Source organism: Xyrauchen texanus, chromosome 13 (genome assembly GCF_025860055.1).
Source record: "Xyrauchen texanus isolate HMW12.3.18 chromosome 13, RBS_HiC_50CHRs, whole genome shotgun sequence".
Classification (NCBI taxonomy): domain Eukaryota; kingdom Metazoa; phylum Chordata; class Actinopteri; order Cypriniformes; family Catostomidae; genus Xyrauchen; species Xyrauchen texanus.
In genome coordinates, this window is record NC_068288.1 from 9,136,682 (window position 1) to 9,163,332 (window position 26,651).

At 35.8% G+C, this 26,651-nt stretch overlaps 1 protein-coding gene across 3 annotated transcripts in view; it reads left to right on the forward strand.

The window, feature by feature from the left end:
* Positions 1–26,651, forward strand: part of LOC127654205 (paralemmin-1-like) — a 76,271-nt gene that overhangs the window by 45,004 nt on the left and 4,616 nt on the right. For all 3 annotated transcript variants that reach the window (XM_052141285.1, XM_052141284.1, XM_052141283.1), the window contains 5 exons: positions 4,789–4,843; positions 9,236–9,316; positions 21,784–21,902; positions 24,508–24,613; positions 26,316–26,346. In XM_052141285.1, coding sequence (XP_051997245.1) covers positions 4,796–4,843; positions 9,236–9,316; positions 21,784–21,902; positions 24,508–24,613; positions 26,316–26,346 — 385 coding nt within the window. In that variant the 5' untranslated portion in view covers positions 4,789–4,795. The remainder of the gene's footprint in view (positions 1–4,788; positions 4,844–9,235; positions 9,317–21,783; positions 21,903–24,507; positions 24,614–26,315; positions 26,347–26,651) is intronic.

Consider the following 26,651-nt stretch of genomic DNA (forward strand, 5'->3'; position numbering starts at 1 on the left):
TTTCTTTAAAAATGGCACATATATTACCAATTCTCCAAAGGTATGCAAACTTTTGCACACAACTGTAAACTGGCCTTGTTTTGTAAACTGCCAGTTTTATATTAATTTATCGAGGCATTTGGTGATTTGGAAACTGTTCTCTTAAGTCCGATGAAGACGAATGATAAACATTGAGTGAAATATCGCAATATATTTTGAATTGCAATACACCAAAAATAATCACAATAATATTGTAACATGATTCGTGACCTAGATATCGATGTGATATCGTATCGTCAGTTACCGTGCGATTCCCACCCCTAAGGAACATCCTCCATCACTTTTTGAAAAATGGAGAGAACAAGAGCAGTAAGCCTACAGGCCAGTGCAGGGAAGTGTGTCATACAGAGCTGGGGGCGCATACTTGGAGTTACTGCACCAGCTTCTGCGTGGTTGCTCTCTACTCTGTTTGGATCTTTGTGTTGACGTCATTCAGGGCTCAGTGACAGCCTGAGTTACTAGCTTGATTGCTCTGCATTTAGTAACGCATCAAGAATAGAGGTCACCCATGCAGAAATTTGACAAATGACCTGCAGTTAACCAAGGCTATTTCAGAGCAAGAGAACTGCATGTTGTTGAGGCTTTTTTGTTGTTGTATGGAATGGCATGGAGGAAATATTCCTAATACCTGAAAGGTTTTGACTGCACAAGACTGTAAATGGCAAACAAAATGTGTTGATTACCACAATTAATTTGTACTGTTCCCTTCTCAAAAAAAAAAAGCAGTAATCTGGATTACAGTGAGGCACTTCCAATGTAAGTGAATGGGCCAGTCCGTAAGCGTTAAAATACTCAGTTTCAAAAGTATAGCTATAAGACATAAACAATATACATGTTTACATGATTTTTGTGTTATAAAATCGCTTCCTAAACTTTTTAGTGTAAAGTTATATCCCATATTACAACTTCGTTGTCATGACACTGTAACACCATAAACCATAAAACAAATAATTAATGTAAGTCCCTGTTCACTCTCATTGCAAATGCCTCACTGTGACCTCAATTTTCAAAAGGAGTGACAACAGACAATTAGAAATAATTTTTTGTGGTAATCAACAATATGCCACAAATGCTGTCTATTGAGCTTAACTTGTATTGAACCTGGAATATTTATTTAATCAAACATCAGAGGTAGCTCACACATTCAGACTCTAGACCAATTTCCAGGTCACAATTACTGTACATCTAAATGCACAGCTGGTGTTGGTGTCATTGTTCCTTTGTAGAGGGCAGCACGTTGCCATGGCAACAGCTGGGTTGGACACACCTGAGAATAAAGTGTACAAAAGAGAAGGCGAAGGAGTGTATTGTTTCTCGCCTTCTCGTTCTTGCTCGTTCTCGCTCTATTTTCTTTTTCTCTGAATCTTTTTTGGGCCTGATGTAAATGCAGAGCTTCAGATTTTAATTAGCACCAAACTTTATGTTGAAACCTGAGGAGTGAATCATCAAAGGCTTGTTCGTGTTTATTCTCGGCAAAGTTTGTCTTTAGAACTCTGAGACAGTCTCTTCCCCTCGCGGCCGTTTGGAAGTTACCCATTAGCCTTGGGGAAGAAGATGAGTAAACGCTTTATATCCTGGTAAAAGCATATCTCTCCCCATTCACAAAGCACATGAGAAATATTGGAAAGTTCTTTCTCACAGTCAAGACCTCATTTGACATGGAATTTATAAGTCTTGTCATTCTCTGTGATAGAAAATCAGGGGTCTTAAAAGCTGGTGTTCAAAATCTTGCCAATAGGGATGCACCGATCTGATAGCTTGATCGGTATCTGCTCCAAATCTGAAGCTTTTAGATGGATCGGGTATCGGTCCGACGAGCCCGATCCAAATCCGATACTGTGTGTTAGTCTTGTTTGTTATGGTCAAGCTCCAAAAATGACAAAAGGACAATAAAAACACCATTAAATAAGTTCATATGACTCGTGCATTTTATTCACAGCCACTAGAAGACGTGCAATAGTTCTGTGAATCACAAAAGGCTGCGTTTAATAAGTAAATGTATGGTATGAGCGAGTTAGTGAATGGTGCTGCTCTGTTGACACAAACTCGCGCACAGGCTGGTGATGCACTCGTGGCTATTCTGGAATTTTACCAGAATTTGAATAAGAAGCAAACATGCAGGACTTCCTGGAGAATTTAGAATGCCAAAAGGTGTTAAGGTTTAAAAAGTGCATGATTTAAATATATTACTGTTGTATTTAAAATTAAAAGTCAATAATAATGATATTAATAACAATTTATTATTGTTGTTATTATTATTGTCATCATTGGTATTTGTTTACAATTTATATCTATATTTAAGTTGAATGGGTTCCAAAAAATAACTGTGTGAATGAAAAGTGGACTGATGTCTTCCAACTAAATTGAACAAAAAAAGAGAGATCTGAATCCTTGAAAGTCCAAATGCAAGCTGACATTTTTTTTTTTTTTTTGTGGGAAAAAACACTTTTTTTTTTTTTTTTTTTTTTCTACTGAAGACTGGAATTACTGTTAATTTTGCTGGTACATTATCCAGTATTCTATTTAATAATAGTGTTTCTTAATAATCTATACATTTATATTGAAATAATGTGTAGTTTGAGGTTTGTTTCTTTACATATTAAAGAGCACTCTTAATTAGTTCCACACAATAATGTAAAGATATTCTAAACTGATTATGCAAAAAAAACAACACTGGTATTGGCTTGGGATCGGTATCGGCCGATACTGAGATTTCCGTTAGCGGAATCGAATCAGAAGAGAAAAATTGGTATTGGTGCATCCCTACTTTCCATCATTATTTATTTACTCCCCATCATGTCATCCACTCTCGTATGATAATTCTTTCTTTCATAGAACACAAAAGGAGAAATTCTGACCACTCTTTTCTATTTAATGTGAATGAGAACTGAGACTGTCAAGCTCCAAAATGACTAAATGAAAGCATCTGAAAGTATCATAAAAGGTGACTTGTGTGCTACATTCCAAGTCTTCTGAAAGCATGCGAAGTGTTGTGTGATAAACAGACCAGCATCAGAATTGAAAGGGTTAGTTCACCCAAAAATGAAAATCCTCATGATTTACTTGGCTTTAAGCCGTCCCAGATGTGCATGACTTTCCTTCTTCAGCAGAACCGAAGTGAAGATTTTTAGAAGCTGATTTCAGCATGTGAATGTGTGCCATCAGGCTGCTGGCTGTTTGATGGTCCAAAAGGCATATTTAGGCAGCATAAAAGTAATCCACACGATTCCAGTCGATCAATTAAAGTTTTCTGTAGCTAATCGACAGGTTGGTGTAAGAAACAAAGATAATTAAACCTTTTTAACTTTAAATCATTGCTTCTGGTCAGCGATGTATTGCTGTTTGAAATGAACTAACTCTTGTGTGTCGTTTGTTCCTCTGTTGTATACAAAGCGTGTGCTTATGACTTCTTGCATGAACGTGCCATTGTGCTTACAACACTGATGCATCGACTGCTGGCAGGAAGTTAGGAACACGCAAGAGTTCCTGAATGGTTAGAAAAAAAAATCCATCATAAATGGAATTTAAAAAAAAAGGCCCATGAGAATCAAATACAGCGGGCAAATATTGTCCCTAAATATAAAAGCTAATTTCTAATACTTAAACAGACCGAAATTTAAATGGTTATTCACAGATAATTTTCCACTCCTGTGAACTGTTAACTGTGAGACTGGATCCTAAAATCAATGAGTTGTTCATATATGAAAGTAGTATGGGTTTTGAATGACCTGAGGGTGATTAAATAATGACAGAATTTCCATTTTTGGGTTCCAAACTATTCCTAAATCTTCATATATGGATTGTAATTTACCGATTGTGCTGTATTCACTGGATCAAACTCAGACAAAGGTGGAATATTTATTCTGTTCATCCTTGTGCACCTCAATTTATTTATCATACACACGCCCATATTTTTTCCCCTCCCTTGAAACAGACTCCCTGCTGCAGGGGTGTTCCAGGTATGAACATCAACAAGGATCAAACGTTGGTATTTGATTGTGTGTGCTGAAAGTAACACACAGGCTTCTTTATTCAGCACTGAAAGCTAAAGGTGAAATTGTTGCATTGAACCGTGTGTTTTCTGTTAGCACTTCAGGCCATGTATGACAGCTAGAGAGAATGATGAAAAGGATTTTCTAAGAATGTAGGATATATATGTAAAGGTGAAGTGTCATTTTTCAAAGTTAAAGGAAATTTTCACCCAAAAATGTTAATTCTGTCATAATTTACTCACCTTTATGTTGTTCCGAACCCTTATGACTTTCGGTCTTGTGTGAAACAAAAGATGTTTTAATAGGCCTAAAGATCTCTGTGCTAATTGTAGTTGATAGTGAATTAAAAGCTTATAAAAGGACCCAAAATCAGCATATAAGTAGTCAATTTAACTTGTGCTGCTTATCCCAAGTCTTCTTGGGATAAGCACAGTAGGTTTTGGTGAGAAAGTAGTTAAAGAGTACTTGCATTGTTTTTAGCACTAAACAATGCAAGTTCTTGAGTGAACATGCAAGCCACTATAAAAGAGCAGAAGACTTAGAAGATGACGCACGATTCAAATGGCCTATTTTTTTTATTTTTGTCCTTTAAAAATAAAGTAGGATACAACTACAAAGACATGCTTTTACTGTTGCTGAAGTCTAGTGTTGAGCTAACAGCTGTTTGGAAAGTGCTTAACAGCCTGTTTAAAGAAACTCAATCTAATAATAATAAAAACAAAAGATATTAATTGATATAATGTCTCTTATATTGCAGGTTCAGAATGGAACATGAAGCAGAGAAATACCAGCAGCGACTGCAGGCTATAGCGGTAGGTAACACAGAAGACATTTCATCATTATATGACAAACCAGGCGAAACTGCTCACAGTGTGCAGTTGATTAACTTGTTGCAATGATAGCACCATTCAGTAAATAGAATTATAGAATTATTTAAACATATAGACACATCCATCCATCACTTTATTATATGGTGCTGTGTGACAACCGTTTTTATTGCCATATCAGTGGTAGCAGTTACAGATTCATTTTAACAGAAAAATGCATGATTGCAATAACAAATAGACGACTGTTATTTTTAAACACCCACAAATAGGCATGGAAACTGGTGTTAGCTGTGTTTCCAAAGCTTTCTGTTTCCTCTGAATTATTAAGTGTGATGGAGTCTGTCCAGGTCAGGGTAAAACTACACCAGACTACAGCAATGACTGCACCAAAGATCTTCTTCACCTGCTCTCCACCTGTTGTTTTATAGTGCGGTCAAGCATTCATTATGTAGTGAGCTTTTTTAATGCTTGTTTTTCGATTATGTTAGAAATTCAACATTTAAACATTAAAAAGAGGCAAGGTGGATTAGACTAAATTTAAAAAAAGTGTGTTTGTAAAATAATCCGGATGGAAAGATGATACTCTTTGAGAATACACAAACACATCTTGAAGTGTTTTTCACAGCTTTTTTGTATATTACATTTTCATAAACGATGTTTGGAAGATGCTTCATCAACAAGTCCACATACAAGATATGTTGTGTTTATTACAGTTGGCTAGGATACAAATACTAAAACATTGTAGTTCTCATAAAATGGCTTGACGAGCACATGTGTTTGTTGACATATTTCCTATTAAAACCAGAACATATCAAAGGTCTCGTCTCCAAAAGAAGCCGTGGGTGGATGTTGAGCACGTGTGAAACCAGCAAAAAAATAAAAGAATTGCCAAGCAGCCACTTTTTAAAGCTGCACTTTATATTGGGATAGTAAAGGGGGAAAAAAGCTCACAGCTAAAATGATATACTTGTCCATTGTTAATATTCAGTGTAGCTGTGGATGAAGCAACACCTATATAGAGCTCTCTGCCAAACCAAGAAACTTCCTATTGGTCAACACGGCAAATTTGCGTGTCAAAGTTCACAAAACTCAAACTCCATGCAAAATCCTCTGGGGGGAATTCTTCACCACAGGAAGTCCATCGCTCAAAATACACATTCGGTGATATTCCCTTTTGAGTTGACTGTATTTCGCCTGCATAATTTCGCCTTGGAAAGGTAACAGCCTGATCTCATTAAATTTATGTGAACATGACAACTTTTGACATTTAAAAAGACATCCTTACCAAATCAACACCTAAACCTAACATTAGTATTTTAAAATATACTGCACAGGAGATGATCATTTTTATGCCTAAACCTAAAAACCACAATTGCTGAAGCAACCATGTCATTACGTGCTACTTCTAAGACTTGTGTCACAGGTCAGCTTGAGTTCAAGGCTGGATTTGAACCGTGATCCTCCAATTTTAAATCCAGCGCCCTATCAGGCAAGCTACCACGCAAGTTAGTCATGTTGGAATAAGTGTATATACAGATGAAGTCAGAAGTTTACATACACCTTAGCCAAATATTTTAAAAGGTTTTTCACATTTCCTGACATTTAACCCTCTGGGGTCGACGAATGCGCCGGCGCATCCTGCTGGATATATTCGTCATTACAGCGGAAACAACTTAAAATACTCTGTCATTTTTGGGTATACAGATAAGTGTAAGACATCATTAGAGACTATAAAGGGTCTACTTTTATTTGTGTACACTCACAACAAAACCTTGTGCTTTGTATAATAAAAGGGTGAGCTTTCAGCAGTCTCTGTGTTCACGAGCATATTTCTGAAACGCGTCACAAATGAACTGAAACTCCGCGAACACTTATCACACAAACATGAAACATATGTCTAAAAGCTTAAGATTTCTACTTTTAAATAAAATAAAATGAAAACAAATATTCTACTGCAATGTAATCTGTATGAAACAAAGCGATGTACAGTTTTTACCGGTTTTTCTAAATATAGATAATGTGATCCCACCCACCAGCAGAGCGTGCTATTCATACGCTAATTTGCTGAGGTGATCAAGGGAAATGGTGAACGCCCCCGAAAATGTTCAGAGGTTTGATGTAAACAATTCATTCATTTTACTGCGTGTTTGTAATGATACACAGGCGATGAAACTCCTGGATAGGAAGGAAGAGTTAACATTTCCTCAGAAGAAAAGCAGGACTCCGATGAACGTTTGTATTTTGAAGAGAGACTTGATCCAGCCGAGGATAAAATTTAGTTTTCTTTAGTTGACATGCTATTTTATATAAACATGTTCATATTTTATTAGTGGAACTGTTTCCAGACTTGCAAGCCAGGATTCAGAGTATTGACATTTGAAATATGTCCTAATAAGCAAGTTTTAGTTACATGTAAATGTTGTTTCGGCTAAAGCAGGTATTTCAATTGTATGCTGTATGATATAAATATGATATGTAATATGATATAAAATTCTATGAATATTTAGAATATATTTGATCTAGTGTTTATGCTGCCTCATTATCGTCAATGCTTGTGCTTGCAAATATGTGTTCAGGTTAAATGAGTAAAATGCACTTTAAATATGCCATATTAGAAAGTCACCATCTTGTAATGATTTCTGAAGGATCACGTGACACTGAAGACTGCAGTAATGATGCTGAAAATTCAGCTTTGATCACAAATTGCATTTTACAATATATTCAAATAGAAAACTGTTCTTTTAAATTGTGAGTAAATGAGTTCACACAATGTTTTTACTGTATTTTGGTTCAAATAAATGCAGTCTTGGTGAGCAGAAGAGACTTCTAAAACTTTTAAATGGTAGTGTAGGTATAAAATTAAGTAAAGTCTTTATGTAAAGATGTAACTTATTTTAACTTGATTTTGATAGTTAAGTCTCCTCACATTCATTCTCTTTCAGTCACATTCCTCATTGATATGCCCAAGGGAGGGGTCTTTTGTGTCCTCAATATTCATGATAGTTCACGCCTCCTCGCATATGAGCTTTCAACACTAAAAGTGTCTTACAAAAGTTTAATTACTATATTGTTTTGTTTGAATAAGTGATCAGGATGTTTTTCACATCATTTTGTAGCAAAAACTCTAGGCTACAAGATCCAGTTCTCAAAAGTCTTGTGGACAAATGTTTAGTATATGTTATATGGTCTTATTTCAATGACTTAAAATTATTTAATTTTTTTTCAAAAACCATGCATAAACATTATTTCTCAAAAATACAAACCTGTACATACATGTTGCTCACATATTATTGTAGCCCAGTTTGTGCTGAATACAGTGTTATCAGACTTTAGCCATTAATGTGTTTTTAAGCAACTGAAAAAAAGCACAAATGTCAAGGCATGTCAAAACTTCTCCAGGGCCCAAAACACCCTCAGACCCCAGAGGGTTAATTGTAGAAAGCATTCCATGTCTTAGTTCGGTTAGGATCACTAATTTATTATAAGAATGTGAAAGCTCTCTTTATTTTGAGTTACAAGAAGAAAAATTTGGAATGTGTGAAAAAAGTTACATACTTTTTCAAAAGTTTATGAAATGTATGAAAAGACAAGACACACAGTATGTCCAACATAGGCTGTTTTTTAAGGTGTGCATCATGCGATAGTGGTAAGGACAGAGGTGTTTTTTTTTTTTTTTTTTTTTTTTAAGGTCACAGAAAAACTGCTAGCTCTATCTGAGCAACGATCAAAACAACAGGTCATAGCCAAACCAAATCAGTGACCAGGATTTTTTCAACCACAGTTTGTGGTATAATGTTGATTTAAAAAATATATATTTTATTTAAAAAAACAAATGCACAAATTTCTGTCACAATAAGGCAGTTAAAATGGAAGTGAATGGGGCCAGTCCGTGAATACACATAGTTTCAAAAGTATAGCTACAAGATGTAAACATCATACATGTTACATGGTTTTAGTATGATAAAAGCACTTACTCGCCTTATGTATATGAAGATATAGCCAAAATTACAATTTCACACTTACATTTACCACACTAAAACCATTTTAAAATGTATAAAGTTTACGTCTTGTAGCTATACTTTTGAAACAGTGTATTTTATCGTTTATGTACTGACTCCATTCACATATGTTGTAGAGTAAGTGCTTTACTGTAACTGTTATTTTTGCTTTTTTAATAAATGAGGGTCAGATTAAAATGAAATGTCAAATGCTGTTAATTGAGCTGAACTTATATTGAACCCAGAAAATTCCTTTAAAACCACAGTACCTGCACAATTGTAATGCTGTCAGTATAGAACAGGAGGTGTTTGTATCCAGCATTCTTAGGTGTGTTTTAAGCATGCATCATGTAAAGTCTGTTATATTCTTTGCTTTCAGGAGAAACGGCGGATACAGGAGGAACAAGAGCGAGTAAGGAGAGAGAAAGAGGATGAAAGACTGAGACTTCAGCAGCTTAAGGTGTGACCTTTCTCTTTTACATATACACACACACTAGGGGTGTAAAAAAGAATACCGTATTGTATTGTATCATGCAAAATAAAGCTCACTATATAATACCATATGTTTCATACAATACATAAACAAACACATTATAGTGTAATTAAAACCAAGCAGTGCAATATTGAGAGCTGCGGAACAGTCTCCTCCCGTGAGAGGCGGTGCTGTGTGCTCACAGGAAAAACAGAGCAACACACTTCCAGTACATTAGGCATGAAGAATGATGGTAAATGCCAAGTAGATTGTACTGTAGTGGTACAGCTTGTCGAATCAGCCAACAGTGGTGTCATAGTGCTACAGTACATGCAAATCTTTGCTTTATTTACGCTGCAAATCAGTGGATTTGTGAGGCAGAAACAGTAGCAGACACTGAGCATGACATGCACAGTAAGATGCTCATAAGAGTCATAACTATCCTAAAAAACAGCTTATTCAAAAAACAACACAATTAAATGAGGCTTATAATTATCTGCTTTTGACTTAAAAATGTAAGCAACTTTGTGAACACTTGCGCAGTAATAACACCGGAAACGTTTACATGCAAAGTGAAATGGGGGAAGAGGGCTTGTGCAGATCGATTTTTGCTCAAGCCACTTAAAAATATTGTATGATTATGTACATCTTAAAATCAGAGGTCAGGTTCCTAAAGTTTAATTTATTTATTTATTTTTCACCACAAAATAACATGGAAAGGAGTTTTTTTCCTTGCTACAATCACTTCAGCTTGTTCACAGAGGGCTTTAAAAAAACAAGGCATTATTTTCTATAAAGCTGCTTATTTCTATAAAACTGTGAATTATGAATACAGTGCTATACAAATATAGATGACAAGAGTGTAGAAAACCTTATTCTATCAAGAAAAACCTTACAATTGTGCATTCATATTAGTTTTTCTCAACAATCATCAAATTAAATGCAGTGCTGTTGTTTAAGTTACTTAGAGCTCTGCTTTTTGTTGCCAATGCACACATTATTGTGGCATTTATGAAAAATTGATTGAGAAAAATATTTGTGGGTGCTCATATCGTGAGGCTATGTATTGTATCATATGGTACACAAATTGTACAACATGATACATTACATGCCTGATACATGCATACCTGTTTAACCTCTAACCCCATTCTGCAGCCAGACATGTCAGGTCATGTTTATGATAAATCAGCTGCGTCATGGGGTGGAAATGTATCTGCACACACACCATACACATTATGTCAGTTTCCAAAAAAACTAATTTTAATTAAAGATTAAAGTACATTTTAATTTGCAAGTGAGTGATTTATTATTTCGGCTATACAGTTGATGCCAGAAGTTTACATACTCTTAGGTTAAAGTCCTTAAAAGTCATTTTTGCAACCACGCCACAGATTTAATATTAGCGAACAATATTTTTGGCTTGTTGTTTAGGACATCTACTATGTGCATGACTAGGGGTGAATCGATTAGTCGACATTATCGACAACGTCGACAATAAAGAAAATGTCGAATAGTCGTTTGATCTCATTTAATGTAACATGGGATCACATAAAACTGTAATGATGGCACGCAAGAGCAGTACTGCAGCGCCTGACTGAGGAGAGGAAGAATTTACAAAGCTCACAGTCCAGATACACTCAAAACTTACCAAACAGCTTCAGGTGATGTAGATCGCAAAGTATGAGGGAATTATACCAAAAAAATACAAAAGTAAATACAGATGCACTCTCGTTGTGGAATAAGCGGAGCCGGAGCTCTTTAAAGGAAACACCCTGGCGTTACATCTTAAATGCAGTTATATTTAATGCGTTATAGCTTTATTGAAGTTAAAATAATACAGAATCAGATCATGTAAATAACTACAAACATTTTTCTGTGTGTTCAGCGCCTCTTCTATTAGTTGCGCAAATGTCCCGATCTAAAGGGAGAGATTGAAACTGCACCCGGCACCCAATGCAGCTAGAATATAACGTTGCTCAACTTATTGAATCATAATATATGTCACTGTGCATTTCTTATTGTGAAGAAAATTGGCAATATATGCAGCTTTATTAATAAGAGTGAGTTCGTTTTTTAGTGAGTTAAAGATGGATTAAAGTGAACAGAAAGGTGAGAGAGGGTAGTCTTCACCCCATTATACACTGCAACAAAATAGGTTTTTGATTTGTTTTTGTTTCGGCTTGTTTTATTGTTCAAATATAAATATCTAAAACTCTTTTAAAACAATGTACATTTTCTTTAGCAGCTATAATGCAAAAGAAAGAAATAGTTTTCTGAGAATTTTGAATATAATATAAAATGCTAATGTTTGAAAATATCTAAATCCTTTTAAAAAAGATGCATTCACCTGAGAAGCAGCATGTAAGATATACTTGCTTTTAGAGAATATATCTTGAAAATAAATGTTTTGTCTTTACTGCACTCGCAAAAGTATAAGTGAAAAAATACACACATATATACAAAATACACTGATATTTAAGATACATTCTCTTAAAGCAAGTCTAAGTATCTTATTTGTTGCTTCTCAAGTAAATATATTTTGTTTTTCAGACAATTTTAAATGGAAAACAAGATACAAATCTTGATAATATAATTTTTTGCAGTGAATTTCTTTACTGAATTAAACAAAGTATTTTTTCCCGTTAATTCAGTGAATGTCTTTTAGAGGTATTTTTAAAAGATGATTTTATCCTCTTTATTGTTAGTAAGCACGTTTAATTGGGCCACAAGCTGAATAATCGGTTAAGAGCTAATGAATAATCTTTGCAATAATCGGCGAATAGTCAAATAATCGTCCTAATAATCGTTAGATTAACTAATTGTTTACAAACAGATTGTTTCCCTTTTACAATTCACAATTCCAGTGGGTCAGAAGTTTACTTACACTAATTTAACTGTGCCTTTAAGCAGTTTGGAAAATTCCAGGAAATTATTTCAAGCCTTTTGACAATTAGCTTCTGATATGAGGTGTACTTAATTGGAGGTGTACCTGTGGATGTATTTTAAGGCCTACCTTCAAACTTTGTGCCTCTTTGCTTGACATCATGAGAAAATCAAAAGAAATCAGCCAAAACAATTGAGGACCTCCACAAGTTTGGTTCATCCTTGGGAGCAATTTCCAAATGCCTGAAGGTACCAAATTCATCTGTACAAACAATAGTATGCAAGTATAAACACCATGGGACCGTGCAGCCGTCATACCGCTCAGAAAGGAGACACATTCTGTCTCCTAGAGATGCTGAGATGTAGACAGTTGCTGCAGGAGGGACTGGTGCACTTCACATAATAGATGGCATCAAGAGGAAGGAAAATTATGTGGATATATTGAAGCAACATCTTAAGACATCAGCCAGGAAGTTAAAGCTTGGTTGCAAATGTGTCTTCCAAATGGACAATGACCACAAGCATACCTCTAAAGTTGTGGCAAAATGGCTTAAGAACAACAAAGTCAAGGTATTGGAGTGGCCATCACAATTACCTGACCTATATCAGATAGAACATTTGTGGGAAGAACTGAAAAAGCATGTGCGAGCAAGGAGGCCTACAAACCTGACTCAATTGCACCAGTTCTGTCTGGAGGAATGGGCCAAAATTCCAGCAAATTATTGTGAGAAGCTTGTGCTAGGCTAACCAAAACATTTGACCCAAGTTAAACAGTTTAAAGATAAACCTGCCAAATACTAACATAGTGTATGTAAACATCTGTCCCATTGGGAATGTGATGAAAGGAATTTAACATGAAATAAATCATTCTCTCCACTATTATTCTGACTTTTCACATTCTTAAAATAAAGTAGTGATCTTAACTGATCTAAGACAGGGAATGTTTTCTATGATTAAATGTCAGGAATTGTGAAAACTGAGTTCAAATGTATTTGGCTAAGGTGTATGTAAACTTCACTGACTTCAACTGTATCGCACAACCGTACTCAGTCAACAAAGTCATGTCTTAAACACCCATACATGCTAATAATCATTTAGTATTCGGCATATGTAAACACACACACACACACACACACCCTTCTTGAGAACTGCAGTGTTAATCTTGGGAGTTTCTTGCCTCCTTTGAAATGAAATGTGTGTGAACATGTGCCTGTGTGTGTAGAAAGGTTTGTTTACATACTCTTTCCCCATTGTTCCCACAAACTTCAATATTGGCGTTCCCTCTTCCTATTCCTTTGTGTTCTTAGTCAGTTCCAAGACAAATTTTTCACACAGTCCGTATGTGCACATTTATGTTAAAGGCAAAGTGTATCATTTCTGCACCACTAATGTCACCAAACAGAACTGCAGAATGGATGAGCATTTTCAAACAGGTTTCCCGAACACTCCCCCTTTTTCTATTGGCCTGACAAAAGGATAGTCCCACCCTAAACTCATGCAATTGGTTGAGCCAAATATCAAGCAGGTCAGGGTGCTTAAACATTTTTGTAGCACCATAATATTTACACTTTGCATGGGAATCAACCTACAAATTGCTCATAGTTGTGTCCGCAAATTAAGCTGGCATGGGAGAAAGTATTACACGCATGACCTATGACCCTCAAAGAGCCAATGAGTGATACGGAGTATATATAATGTTTTCCCTCTTAAACATGTAGGAAGCCCTTGGTAATAAATATCAGCAATGACATTGCTGTGTGACTTTAGCAAGCTGTGACATTCAATATGTAATTTATTTTCCTCACCAAAAAAAAACGTTTTTTATTGCAAATGCTACTGTAGGCCTTTGCACAAAAGGTATGTGGTTGGGGTGAGTTTGTGATAGGGTAGGTTTTTGAGATGCATATTGATTATATGATATCATGCATGTAACTAAAGGTGCATTAGTCAGGTTTGATCAGACAGCCAGTGCTATCTTGTGATGGCTTGTGTTAAACTGCTGCAATGCCATCATGACTACAATGGACCTCTTTTACAACCTTAGATAACTTCTGTGTTCAGTTTCTGTGGTGCATAGATTGATAGCCCTGCTTTATTACTGCTAGAGAAAATAAAATCCACTCTTGGTGTCCTGATAGTAGAAATAACCTTTTAGAAATGTGTCTTTACTTGTTTTTGCTGGTGAAGGTGAAATAAGCAGAAGAGTGAAAGTACATTATGCACAGCAGGAATTTTAGACTAACCTTTCAGCGTCGAAAATTTTCAGCTGAAAAAGGCATCTTCATTTGTTTAATACCAACAATAATTCAAGTTTTTATTGCTCTTTTCCTTTTTCTTAAAACAATACAAATAATACATTAAAATGTTAAGCCTGTACACTGCAGAATAAAGGCCCATTTATACAAAGTGACCCAACAAAAATGAATCAAAGGCGAAATTCAACTGATACAGTGCCCTGCGCATTTTCTCTCAGAACAGTTTGCATACTTGAATGAAAGTGAAACACACTTCAGTCATTGACATGCTTTAATGCAAAATACAGTCCATCTGACACTGCAGATTTTGCTTCCTTTAAAGACCACAAACTGTGACGAACCGTGTTCCTATTCTTGTTCCAATTGAAACTGGATGTTGGGTCGGGACATATATTAAAGTGCATTATAATGGGAAGGGGACAATCTGGTTCTAGAGGTGTGTGTGTGTGTGTGTGTGTGTGTGTGTGTGTGTGTGTGTGTGTGTGTGTGTGTGTGTGTGTGTGTGTGTGTGTGTGTGTGTGTGTGTGTGTGTGTATTTGTTTTGTTTTTTGGACAAAATAGTGTATTTTTACTTTTTCAAAAATGTTTTAATTCTCTGGAACGATGGAAGTAAATAGGTGTGATTGTACCAAAACATTATGACCACCTGCCTAATGTGCTGTTGGTCCTCCGCGTGCCGCCAATACACCGCCAACCCGCTGTGCATGGATACTGCAAGACCCCTGAAGGTGTCCTGAGGGTTCTGGCACCAAGACTGGGTGCGTTATCCTGCTGTAAGTGGCCACTGCCATCTGGGATTACCATTGCCATGAAGGGGTGTACCTGGTCTGCAACAATGTTTAGGTAGGTGGCATGTGTCAAATTGACGTCAACATGGCTGTCCATGTGATGTAAAAGAAAGCGAGACTCATCGGACCAGATGACCATCTTCCAAGGTCAAGTTGCGATGCTCGCATATCCATTGGTACAGTAGGTGCTTTTGCCGGTGGACAACGGTCATCATGGGCACTCTGAACGATCTGCAGCTACACAGCCCCATACACAGCAGGGTGTGATGCCCCGTGTGTTGTGAACTTGTCACATTCCTCCCATGACTATCCTAAAAATTTCTGTGACTTGTGCAACAATAGACTTTCTGTCGGTTCAAACCAGATGGGATAGCCTTTGTTTCCCTTGCGCATTGATGAGCCTTGGATGCCCAACACCCTGTCGCCGGTTTGTGCCTCCTCGGACCACTGTCAGTAGGTGCTCACCACTGCTAGGAGTGGCTTCACCTGTGTGTGGTCATAATGTTTTGGCTCATTGGTAAGTTATTCATCATTTAAAAATATATATATATATATAATTATATATTTGTCTCTTCAACTCTTTTGTTTGTTGTCACTTTGGGCATTTCGGAAACAAATCTTGCTCTGTGAATAGCCCATAAAGAACAGAAGACACACTTAACAAATCTCATGATCAGAAATTAACACCTTCTCCAATCATTTCAATAATAATTTTAAATCAAGAGCCCTATATGACAAACTACGATGTCTAGAATTGACCTTAAATTAATGAATAAATGAATAATCCAATACAAGTTAAGCTTAAAGGGATAGTTCACCCCTAAATGAAAATTCTCTCACCCTCATGCCATCCCAGATTTGTATGAGTTACTGTCTTCAGCAGAACACAAACAAAAAGAAGAATATCTCAGCTCTGTTGTTCCATACAATGCAAGGGAATGGTTATCAGACCTTTTGTAGCAAAAGGTCACATCGAGGTCAAAAATCACATACAGGAAACAGAAATAATCCCTAAGACTCCAATGGTTAAATCCACATCTTCAGAAGGAATAAGTGTGTGCGAGAAACGGATCAAAATTTTTGTTACTAAATCTCCACTTTCACTTTTACATCTGAAAGTTAAAGTGGAGATTTAGAGTAAAAAAGGACTTAAATATTGTTCTGTTTCTCACACACGTATTATATCGTTTTTGAAGATATGGATTTAAACATTGGAGTCATATGGATTACTGTAATGTTTCCTTGATGTGATTTTTGGAGCTACAATGGTGTTACTTGCATTGTATGGACCTACAGAGCTGAGAATTTTATAAAAATTCTTTATAAAAATCGTTGTGTTCTTGTATTGAACCCAGAATATTCAGTTAAATGTCTAAAATAAACATTTGGATTCTTTAATCAAATTGATAGAAAAATGTTAACTCTCATATCATTAATTTTGATGGGTGCTGATGAAATTGTATATGAAACAGTCTGCAAATTGAAGCTGGTTCATCTAAAACACTTCAGTATCATCTCCAGGTCAGGTATACTCCCCATCATGTGGAACTAACTTATTTTCATAGTTTTAAGGGGCAGAGACCCTAATAATTACAGTGGAATTTGTGTAAACGGCATCCAAAGTAAAATCATCTGCAGCATCCTGAACAGCAGACCTCTCCCTTTCCTCAGAGCGAAATCTGCTGAAAAAATGTTAACCTGACTTCCAAACAAAATATCTGTACACACTGCATCAACCAAAGCAAAATTTTTACAGGTTCACTGATGTCAAAAAACTGCCCTTAGTTCAAATTGGAACGAGGGTCCGCACATTGATTTTTACAATAGCATTTAATCAATACCTTCTTAACTGTCCTGCCTTAGGTTACGGAGCACCACAGGGTAGTAATTTAAGGCCAGCACTCTTCAATATACTGTAGCATAAGGTGTGGGTGGATGTGGAAATGAAGAGGAGACTGAGTGTTACATGTTTGCTGATTCAAGGACAACACTTTATTTTACACAACTTAAAGAACAGTCTTATCACTCAACAAGCCAGGCCCCAGCTAAACACCCCACATTCTCTGTCATGGTAACCCCCCAAAAATAAAAACACCTCTTTTCAACCCCAGCATAACGGAACAATAAACATATCCCTATTTACTGAATTTCTTTCTAAACGCACTTTTTTTTTTAAAACACTTAACTGCTTGCTTTAACATATTCCAGCTCTACGCTGAGCATCCTGGGAAATGGAAATTCCCCGCACAAATTCAACCACACACCACACATTACATCACAATACACATCAATGAACTGGCACAGGAATTAAGACTGTAGAACCCACTCTTACTCCAAGATTCTGAAGGCAAATGTCTCATGTTTGCAGAAGATTTTGTCCTGCTGTCCTTCAGCCTATAGCAGAATCTTGCCCTCCAGCAAAACATCAGACAGACATGGGCCTTCTCAGTTAAGCTCAAAACATTACAAATATTCCAAAACTGACAAGACAAGTCTAAAACAATTTTGTCAAAATAGACGATATGCTTAAAAACACACTTGTAATTAATTGACTCAACAGGAAATGAAAAAACAAGGCGTATCAACATTACATAAGAATTTGTTCAAAAATAATTGAATCTGCTATAGAGCCCTATAATTTAGTCTGCTTTTAATCTAAAGATATGGATATAATTCTGCTGAATTTAGTGAGGTTATTTGGTATATTTAAGTCTGTTTAGTGTGCAATGCAAAAGAACCTCTAAAGATATTAATTCTATTTTTTTGTTTTAAAGTTCGTTTTCCGTGTTAATTTCAGCCAGTTTGAAATGTAATTGGTTATATACTGTAGAGTAAAATCAAGTTCTATTAAATGTAGTTCTCTCAGAATTTGTGTTTGTTCATCACTTTCTCTTAAACCCTGTTATGCTGTGACAATTCCTTTTTAAAAATAATACTTTGATCTTTCTGAGATCATATTTAAGGGACTGGAATCATAAAAAGTTCTCTCATAGTTTTTATCAGATTTCATTATCTTTACATTTATATGGTCCTTGTCAAGTTAAATAGTTCTATTGTAGATACTGTAAGAAATGAAATTCGATCTTATTTTTTTACACAAAATATATGGTAACACTTTAGGGATCAGAAATTAGACCGTAATTCATGATTATAATTACTAGTTATGGACTTGATTGGCATTATAAAGTATTTATTTACCCATTATTGGCTTATTACTTATTCTTCCTTTTATAGCCCCTTTATATTTACTTTTGTCATAATGAATTTCTGATCTAAAAAGCAAAACATATCAATAGCTAGTATGATGCAATATACATCTTTTATAGGTTCTCAGTACTTTGTGTAAATGTGCAGCTTTAAGTATGAAATGCATGTAGAATGCGTATAGTATTTCAACAAAGCAGGGAAGGTTAGGGGTTGTGTAGGGTGTTTGTAGTATTTAATTGGGGTGAAAATAGCATCTAACACTGTTTGCCCTTAGTGCAAAGAGATGCTTTTTGTTGCTATTTTCAGTAAGCATTAAACGTCTCTGGCTTCTAAATGTATTTTATACTTATAAGGATGTATTTTGCACCTTGCTAGCTATTGGTACCTTTTTTTTTTTTTTTTTTAACCTAATATATGAATTGTTAGGAATTGTTAGGAAAAATATATGAAAGGCTATTAGGCAAGGGTAAGAACAATAATTCCTAACTAGTCCTTTACAAGTCCAATTATTAGTCATTAATTACTGTCTAATTTCTGATCCCTTAACTAAAGTGTTACAAAATATTTTTCTTGCTATTTTCTCTCGCTGCTCTTGAACCCTGAAACATTATATAATGATATGAAGGGCTTTAGGGTTAGTAACATTTACATTTATGCATTTGGCAGACGCTTTTATCCAAAGCGACTTACAGTGCAATTATTACAGGGACAATCCCCCCGGAACAACCTGGAGTTAAGTGACATGCTCAAGGACACAATGGTGGTGGCCATGGGGTTAGAACCTGCGACCTTCTGATTAACAGCCCTGTGCTTTAGCCACTACACCACCACCACTTACCACAATATTTTTGGTGGTTTCAGCCCTGGTACTTTGGGCCTGATATGAGGAAATATGGTGCAAAAGTAACCTTTTTTTAAAATTAAAAGATAAAGTGCAATAATAATGACAAATTTCCTGAAATTCTCTGGCACAAATTGTGTTTCCTGAGATTGACCCATATGTGTGTTCCCTTTTGGAAAACAAGTGATGAGCAACCTTTTGGTCATAGGTTTCTGAACTTTCCAGTTTATATCACAAATACGTTTACCTAATAAAGGTCACTGCGGCTTCACATTATGCAACCTTTGTTATACCGTCACATGTACAGTAGTAGTTGTACCATCAGATGTAAAAACTCTCCAATATGAGTTTAACCCCAAGTATGCTCTTCTATTTTTAGCAGTGTATACAGGCCTATTCACACAAAGTGAGGTTTTCAAAAACAAACAAGACTTTGAATGTTCCTATTCAGACCAGGGACAAAAATGCATCCAATGTTTTTTAGAGAGGAGATAATTTTTTTTCACCTAGTTAATTAGGAACAATGCTCTAGTACTCCAGTTGTTAATGATTTAGCAGAAAACAATACTCAAAAGCAATTGTGAAATTAGTTTTTAATATATTTATACTTTACCTACCTAGCACCATTTTATTACAGCAGCTGCACTTATAACTAACAGTACACCTCTATTATTGTCATTGTCATGTACTTATTTTATACAGCAGGTAGTTCAGGTCCTCTTATCTGATTGGCATTTAAAAGCTGCTGATATTAACATAACCGCTTAAGAACCTTGCCATTTTTGGGGATTTCCGCCTGGATTTGACCTACCCAAATTGAAAAGCTTCCCATTCCCACATACTTTGGCCTAAATACACAGTTTTGGTGTCATTTTACAGGAAACCCTTTGAAGTTGCATAAAACACTGCTAAAAAATGTATGTTGTCTGAACAGTAATAACCCTCCTAAAAAAAGAGGCGCTTTTTGATTTTTTTTATATAAATTCATTTTTGAAAGTGTGTGTATATATAACTCAAGCCCTGTAAACCCTAGCAGCAAGCAGACAGTTTTGGCTGTTTCCACTAGATGTCAGCAAATACCTGAAAAAGGAATTTTGTCTGTATCATGTTTTGTTTAATATCTATTTAAATTTATTTGAAGGGAGGAATATTACCTTTTTTTGGTGTACTTTCCGCCTACCCAAATTTAAAGTCTCCCCATACCCATATACAGTGCTATAAATGCAAAATCCCAGTGTAATTTTACAGAAAACCCTTTGTCATTACATAAAACACTGTTGAAAGTGGTAAATATGCGCTCTGGTGTCTGGTGAGACGCGTCTGTGTGTTTTGGGCACGTAACCTACCCAGTGATCACTTCACAGTCTGGATGCAATATCACAGCCCCTGATTGGTCTATTTGATCTTGAGAGACATTGCCGGAAAGCAGAGGGTCTAAGCTTTACGGCAATATATGCTTTATCCGGATCGGATGTTTACATATTTTCCTGGATTGTTGAATATCATATAACATTACTTTGTGGTGTTTCTGCACTCGAGGGATTACTTGGGCACACAACCACAGAAAACACTGAAAAACGGCTCATTTTGCAGAGAATAACCTAAGGTAAAGGATTATGTAGCATTTGTGGCTAACTGTGCTGTCTAGTGCGAGTAGCACGGCAAATATTCAATAATTTCACTTGTATGTTTACAAATGTTGATTGTATACTTCATGATTCATTCGAAGTGTATTAGATATGTGATTATACCTCAATAAAAAGACTTATTGGAACTTCTTACTGGCAATGAGAGCTTTCATTTGATACATGGTTTGTACAAGTGCGTCATATTTGAGCGATATGAGAAATATGCGTATTCAAAAACGCACATTATGACATGACTTTTGATGGGTGGAACTATGTAATTTATTGTAAATAAGTTACTTAGTGTAAAACAAATGCCAAAGTGATGCATATCTCAAGAAAGTAGACATTCTAAGCTTTCAAATGGTACCAGATATGAGCTTATAACTCCTCCGCATACATTTAAAATTGGAAGTACATTATTACTGACGTAATTTTAAATCCGGATCCGGATCGTGGATTTTAAGATGATAACACTGGAAATTTTCACCGTTTAGATCACTCCACACGTCTGTATTTGCAGCTTTTCAGACAGGAATGTTACAGGAATGATGCTTGTTGAATGACATTTTTTCATTTTGCTCTTCGTGTGAATGGACTGCGATTTGTTGTGCTTTTGATGTTGTTGTGCCGTTCTTGCTCTGATTTAGTACTTTGTACTAAATTTATTATACACATTTTTATAAAAAAATGTAGCATTTTTGTGTTGACATTCAAAACCAGGCAAGCATGCTGCCGTGCCTCTCTTTAGCCATTAGTGTGAACTGCTGATAAGAAATCACTTTTAATAATGTACAGGGAGCAGTAATCACTACAGCCTTTAACTCTTTAATCCTTCTCTATGTTTCTCTCACAGAGGAAGTCCCTTAGAGACCAATGGCTGATGGAAGGACCCCCTACGTCTCCTGACAGTACGGGGCCCCGATCGCCTCTCTGGGGCCCCAAGGCTCAAGAGATGGAGAAACACTTTGACAAGTAAGACATATTTTTATATATTTTAAACCACTTTTTGCATTACGGTCTATAAATTAAGGGGGGAATTCACAAAGAATGAATTGCATTCGTTAAAAGCTCTGTTAATTTGTATGCGCTGTCGGGGCTAGTTCAGCGCACATCGATACATTGAAGTAATGTGCACTTTATAGCTGAGGATTACCGAACATCATAATTTGTACTGTTTCAAGTATTTAAATTGTATTGTTAAACACGTGCTAAAACCGATACGGTCTCTCTAACAAAAAAATGGCATTTCTAGTGGAAACGAATCTGTGCGATGCATGATTGAATTAAATGTTTGTTGAAAAAGTTGTTTTTCATCAACAACTGACTGTGAAGAACAGAAAGGGTATCAGAGGTGTATAGAAATGAAGAACAAATACTTTGTTACTATACATGCGTACAGTTTTTTAATATTTGTACTTGTGTAAATATTTCTTTAGACTTTTACTTGACTACATTTTGAAGAGAAAATTAATACTTTTAGTCTGATAAATTTCTCCAGACCCTTTCGTTACTTCTGCAACTGAACACCACAAAAAAATAACAATAATGCAGATCCGTGATAGTGATGTCTGATTCGTAAAAGATTCATTTGAGTTGAATCTTTTACATTTGATTCAATTGAACCGATCAAAGATTTAAAAAATCTGTCTGAATTATTTGTTTTTAGCACATTGATGTTATGCAGTATGTTGTTACGGGTGGTTGCGGGTGGGTACACTACTTGGTTATGTTGTGGTTAAGGCTAAACTGCGTTCAAGTCCTCCTGGGACGTTTGTACTTACAAGGTGTTCAAATGATTTTAGTTGGACAGAGTGGGCCAGTTTTGCAATTAAAAAAAAAATATATAAATGTTTCACTTTCACCAATGCAACAACATAAACATTAGTTGCCTTATATTATGTTAGTCTTATTTTCATCATTCTTGAATTGGCCACTCAGACAGGTGGGCAATGCTATTTTGTTGCACAAGCCTGTCACCTAATACATTGTTTCCCAACCACTGTGCTGTGAAAGGTTTTCAAGTGTGCAGTGGAAAATTATAAAATTCCACAAAATAAATGCATGAAAAAAAAATCTCGTCTCGGACACACATTACACTGAACAATTTTACTCTCAACACACTGTAAAAGGATCTCGCTGCTGAACACTTCACGACTAAACTAACAATAATAATTATAATAATTCCTTTTATATAGCACTTTTCTAGGCACTCAAAGCACTTTACATAGCATAGGGATGATGATGCGACGGCAGCCACAGTGCGCCAGAACGCCCACCACACACCAGCTATAGGTGTGTAAAATGTAAACATTTACCAGCCAGTTGCCAAATATATTCACTTTAGTCGCAGAGTGTGAAATTTGGTTGCAAATGCGAGTGGTTTCCTCTAATGTTTTTTACAAGTTGCGCATAGAGTAAAATATCGATCTTGGGATTTAAGAATTGATATCAAGATCGTTCAAATGAAGATCGCATTTAATCGGAAAAACTATTTTTACCCACTCCTATTTTTTGGTATATTTTAGTGAGGTTTGTTTTGCAGTTACTAGGTGGTTTCTTAGTTCTCCAAAAGCTTGACTTAAGGATATGGTGATTATTATAAGTTGGCCACAGAGATGCTCTTCTGTGTTGAAGCAGAGCTTTAATTAGTCTGAGCATAGTTTGCCGGTAATAAGCTGCTTACAGTCCTAGGGAGCACATTTTTGTGGCATGTAAACAGTCGTTTAAGGCTTCTCGTCCAATGAGGAGCGAATCATTTAATGTGTGTATTTGTCACAATGCAGATTTATATTGAGATAATGCATACGTTGATTTCCAGAAAGAATTTAATGAGGGTCTAAAAAAGTGGGGTGTTTTTGGTCTTGTTTGTCAATTCTGATAGTGCTCGCATTATCCTGATGATAATAATAGTAAAACCTGAAAACCCCTACAAACTGCTTGTATGCTTATTTCACATATAAAAAAAGCCAGAAGGTGTTTAATAAGGGGCAAGATTATGGTGTAAGTACGTACATTTAGATTAAAGCATATAATAATCCAAAAGGAGGTTCCCAATATCACTGTAACACTTGACATTTGTGTGTGGGTTTAAATTTGATAAAATGTCTCTTTTGGAGGACCCAGAGATGTCCTTAAGTTTTCTATTGTGGCAAGGTTTTGAGTTTGGAGATATAAAAAACAGAAGTCTATTGATTCTCAAATGGTGGATCATGGCCCAGTAATGGGTCACAGATCCATTCTGAAAGGGTTGCAGATGGCAGGGAAAAGCAATGTTAAAATCCAAATACAATGCACATAATCATATTTGGCAGATGCCAACATAGAAAGTGCTTGACATGCCCTAATCTAAAAACCATTGACAAAACTACAAAAGGTAAAAGAAAATACAACCCAGACAACATAAAATATAGGTTTGTGTGGTAAACCCCTCTATTTTGTTGCTGCTGTTTATGCATTTATAAAATTGTCGATTTTCATATTGAGCCTACATTTTTGTAATAAGTTTGCATTTCGTTGGCTGTGAAGTTCATGGTAATATATATATATTTGTGTGTGTGTGTGTGTGTACACGCATTAGATTACAGGCAACATCCGAGAGGTTGGCAGAGGAGGAGGGCAAACTAAACAAACATATTGAAGATGGTCCCGCTCTAACTGGCACAAATGCTGAAATGAACAATAAGGTGAGATGCCACGAAAGATGATTAAGCTGAATGCAGAGCTTTTGCTGACACATAACGTATACATATTTCATATGTGTACATAAAACTACAGACCTGTTTTCTGTAGTGGTGGTCAGTGCCAGTACGTACTTTTATTTTTTCAACAGTTCTTACCATTACAGCCTCGTATGAAGGTCAGATGAACCACACAAAATCATTACCTAAGTTATCAAGCACTTCAATTAGGATCTTCATTAAAAGCAGTCGCAAAGTCTAAAAGTAATTTGCTAATAGAAAAGTCAAAATCACACTCTTATTTCCCCTCAAACTCTTTTAATATCATTCCCTTTAATAACCTAATCAAAATCCATTTGACAGAATTTATTCTAGCTTTAACCCTCAGTAATGGTTAATGAATTAAAAGAAAAGTGAATATTATAGTTATAGAAATGTTGCTTCTGTTTGGGGGTCAATTTGGACCCAGAAAAATGCTTTGAGGGGAAGCGCATTCTCATTCTAGAGAGCCTTTAATTGGACAGTGCCTTTTTGGACAGTTTGGACCTTATTTGGCTGGCTTTTTTTTTTTTTTTTTTTTAACGAGTATTAATTTTAAACATAATTTTGTTCTTTCAGGAGTACACTAGCACATATAGATGGTCCCAAAGCTAACAGACATTGAATAAAAGTCACAACACACCCATAATTATTTATTAAGAGCCTTGGGATTTCTCAGACCCCAAACAGAACATGAGGGTTAAGAATAACATATACATGTCACAGAATAATGTGTATTCAACAATTAGCGCCTTTCACATTTATTAAATACAAATATAAATTCTGCATATAAATTGTATTGACTTGACTCCCCCTTGTGGCGGGACCAGCAATCTTTGTGTCTGTGGCTGCTTGTAAATGAATCTGGCAAAGCTCTCATATTTTAGATTTTTTTTAAATGGGTAATTAAATGATCCTAGTGAGTGAAGTACAACATGTAAGCAGCTGTTACAATTCAGTATAGCCTAAAATTTAAACCACCCATGAAATATTAGATGATTGCTGATCTTTATCATAAACTAAAGAGGAGGGATGAGATACAGACACAGGGCAGTAAAAAGGAAAAATCAAACTGTAACTGTCTCAGTCTGATATATTCCCCAAACCTGAAATGTACATTTATTTACATGGTGATGCTTTTATCCAAAGCAACTTGAAGTGCATTCAGGGTACACATTTTACCATTCCATTCTTTCTCTCAGAATAAAACTCATGCAGTTGCTAATGCCTTGTTCTATCACCTGAGCTACTGTAGCACTATACAACTATGTATTTGTTTTTATACTACAACTGTACTTCTTACTAAAGCAGTTTTCATATGACATTAATAGCATTTCAAATTGCAATGAATTAACACTTTGTTCTGAAAATGCTAAACATGGAGAAAATCAATAAACTAAATTGTGTTTAATGGTGTTTCTATAAGTTACACCAGAATAATGTAGTTTTTTGAATAAGGTTGGAATATTTGTGTGCATACTGCATTTATGAATTCATATTAATGAAAGAAAACTTCTATAGTCTTCCTGGAAAGGAGCTGGGCTGTTACACTCATAAATGTGCCATGGCCTTGAAAGAAATATTAACCAGCAGAGTGGGGTAATTTGAGCTGCTTAAGATGAAATGACCTCGCTAAGTGTGTTGAACTTTCCTCTTGTTCATCCAATAGGGAGAGACTGCAATGGTACCAGTTGAAACAGGTGAGTGTATGTCACCTGTCCACTCTCTGACACACACCTGTGTCAGGGTTAACCACCTGTGTGTCTACTTTACTTTAGCCTGAGTAGTGTTTTGGTTATGAGCATCAGACTGATTATTGCTTACATAAAAAGTATTATCTGTGACAAAACAAGTGTAGTGATTCTATTGTTAAATCACCCAGATAATTGTGATTTAGGCTTAATTGAGGCTTAATGTTGACACAGGAATTCAGCCCACTTAGATTTTGTAATCTAAATTGGCTATAATCTTTTTTTAATGAAAAACTTTACTAACAACAAAATAA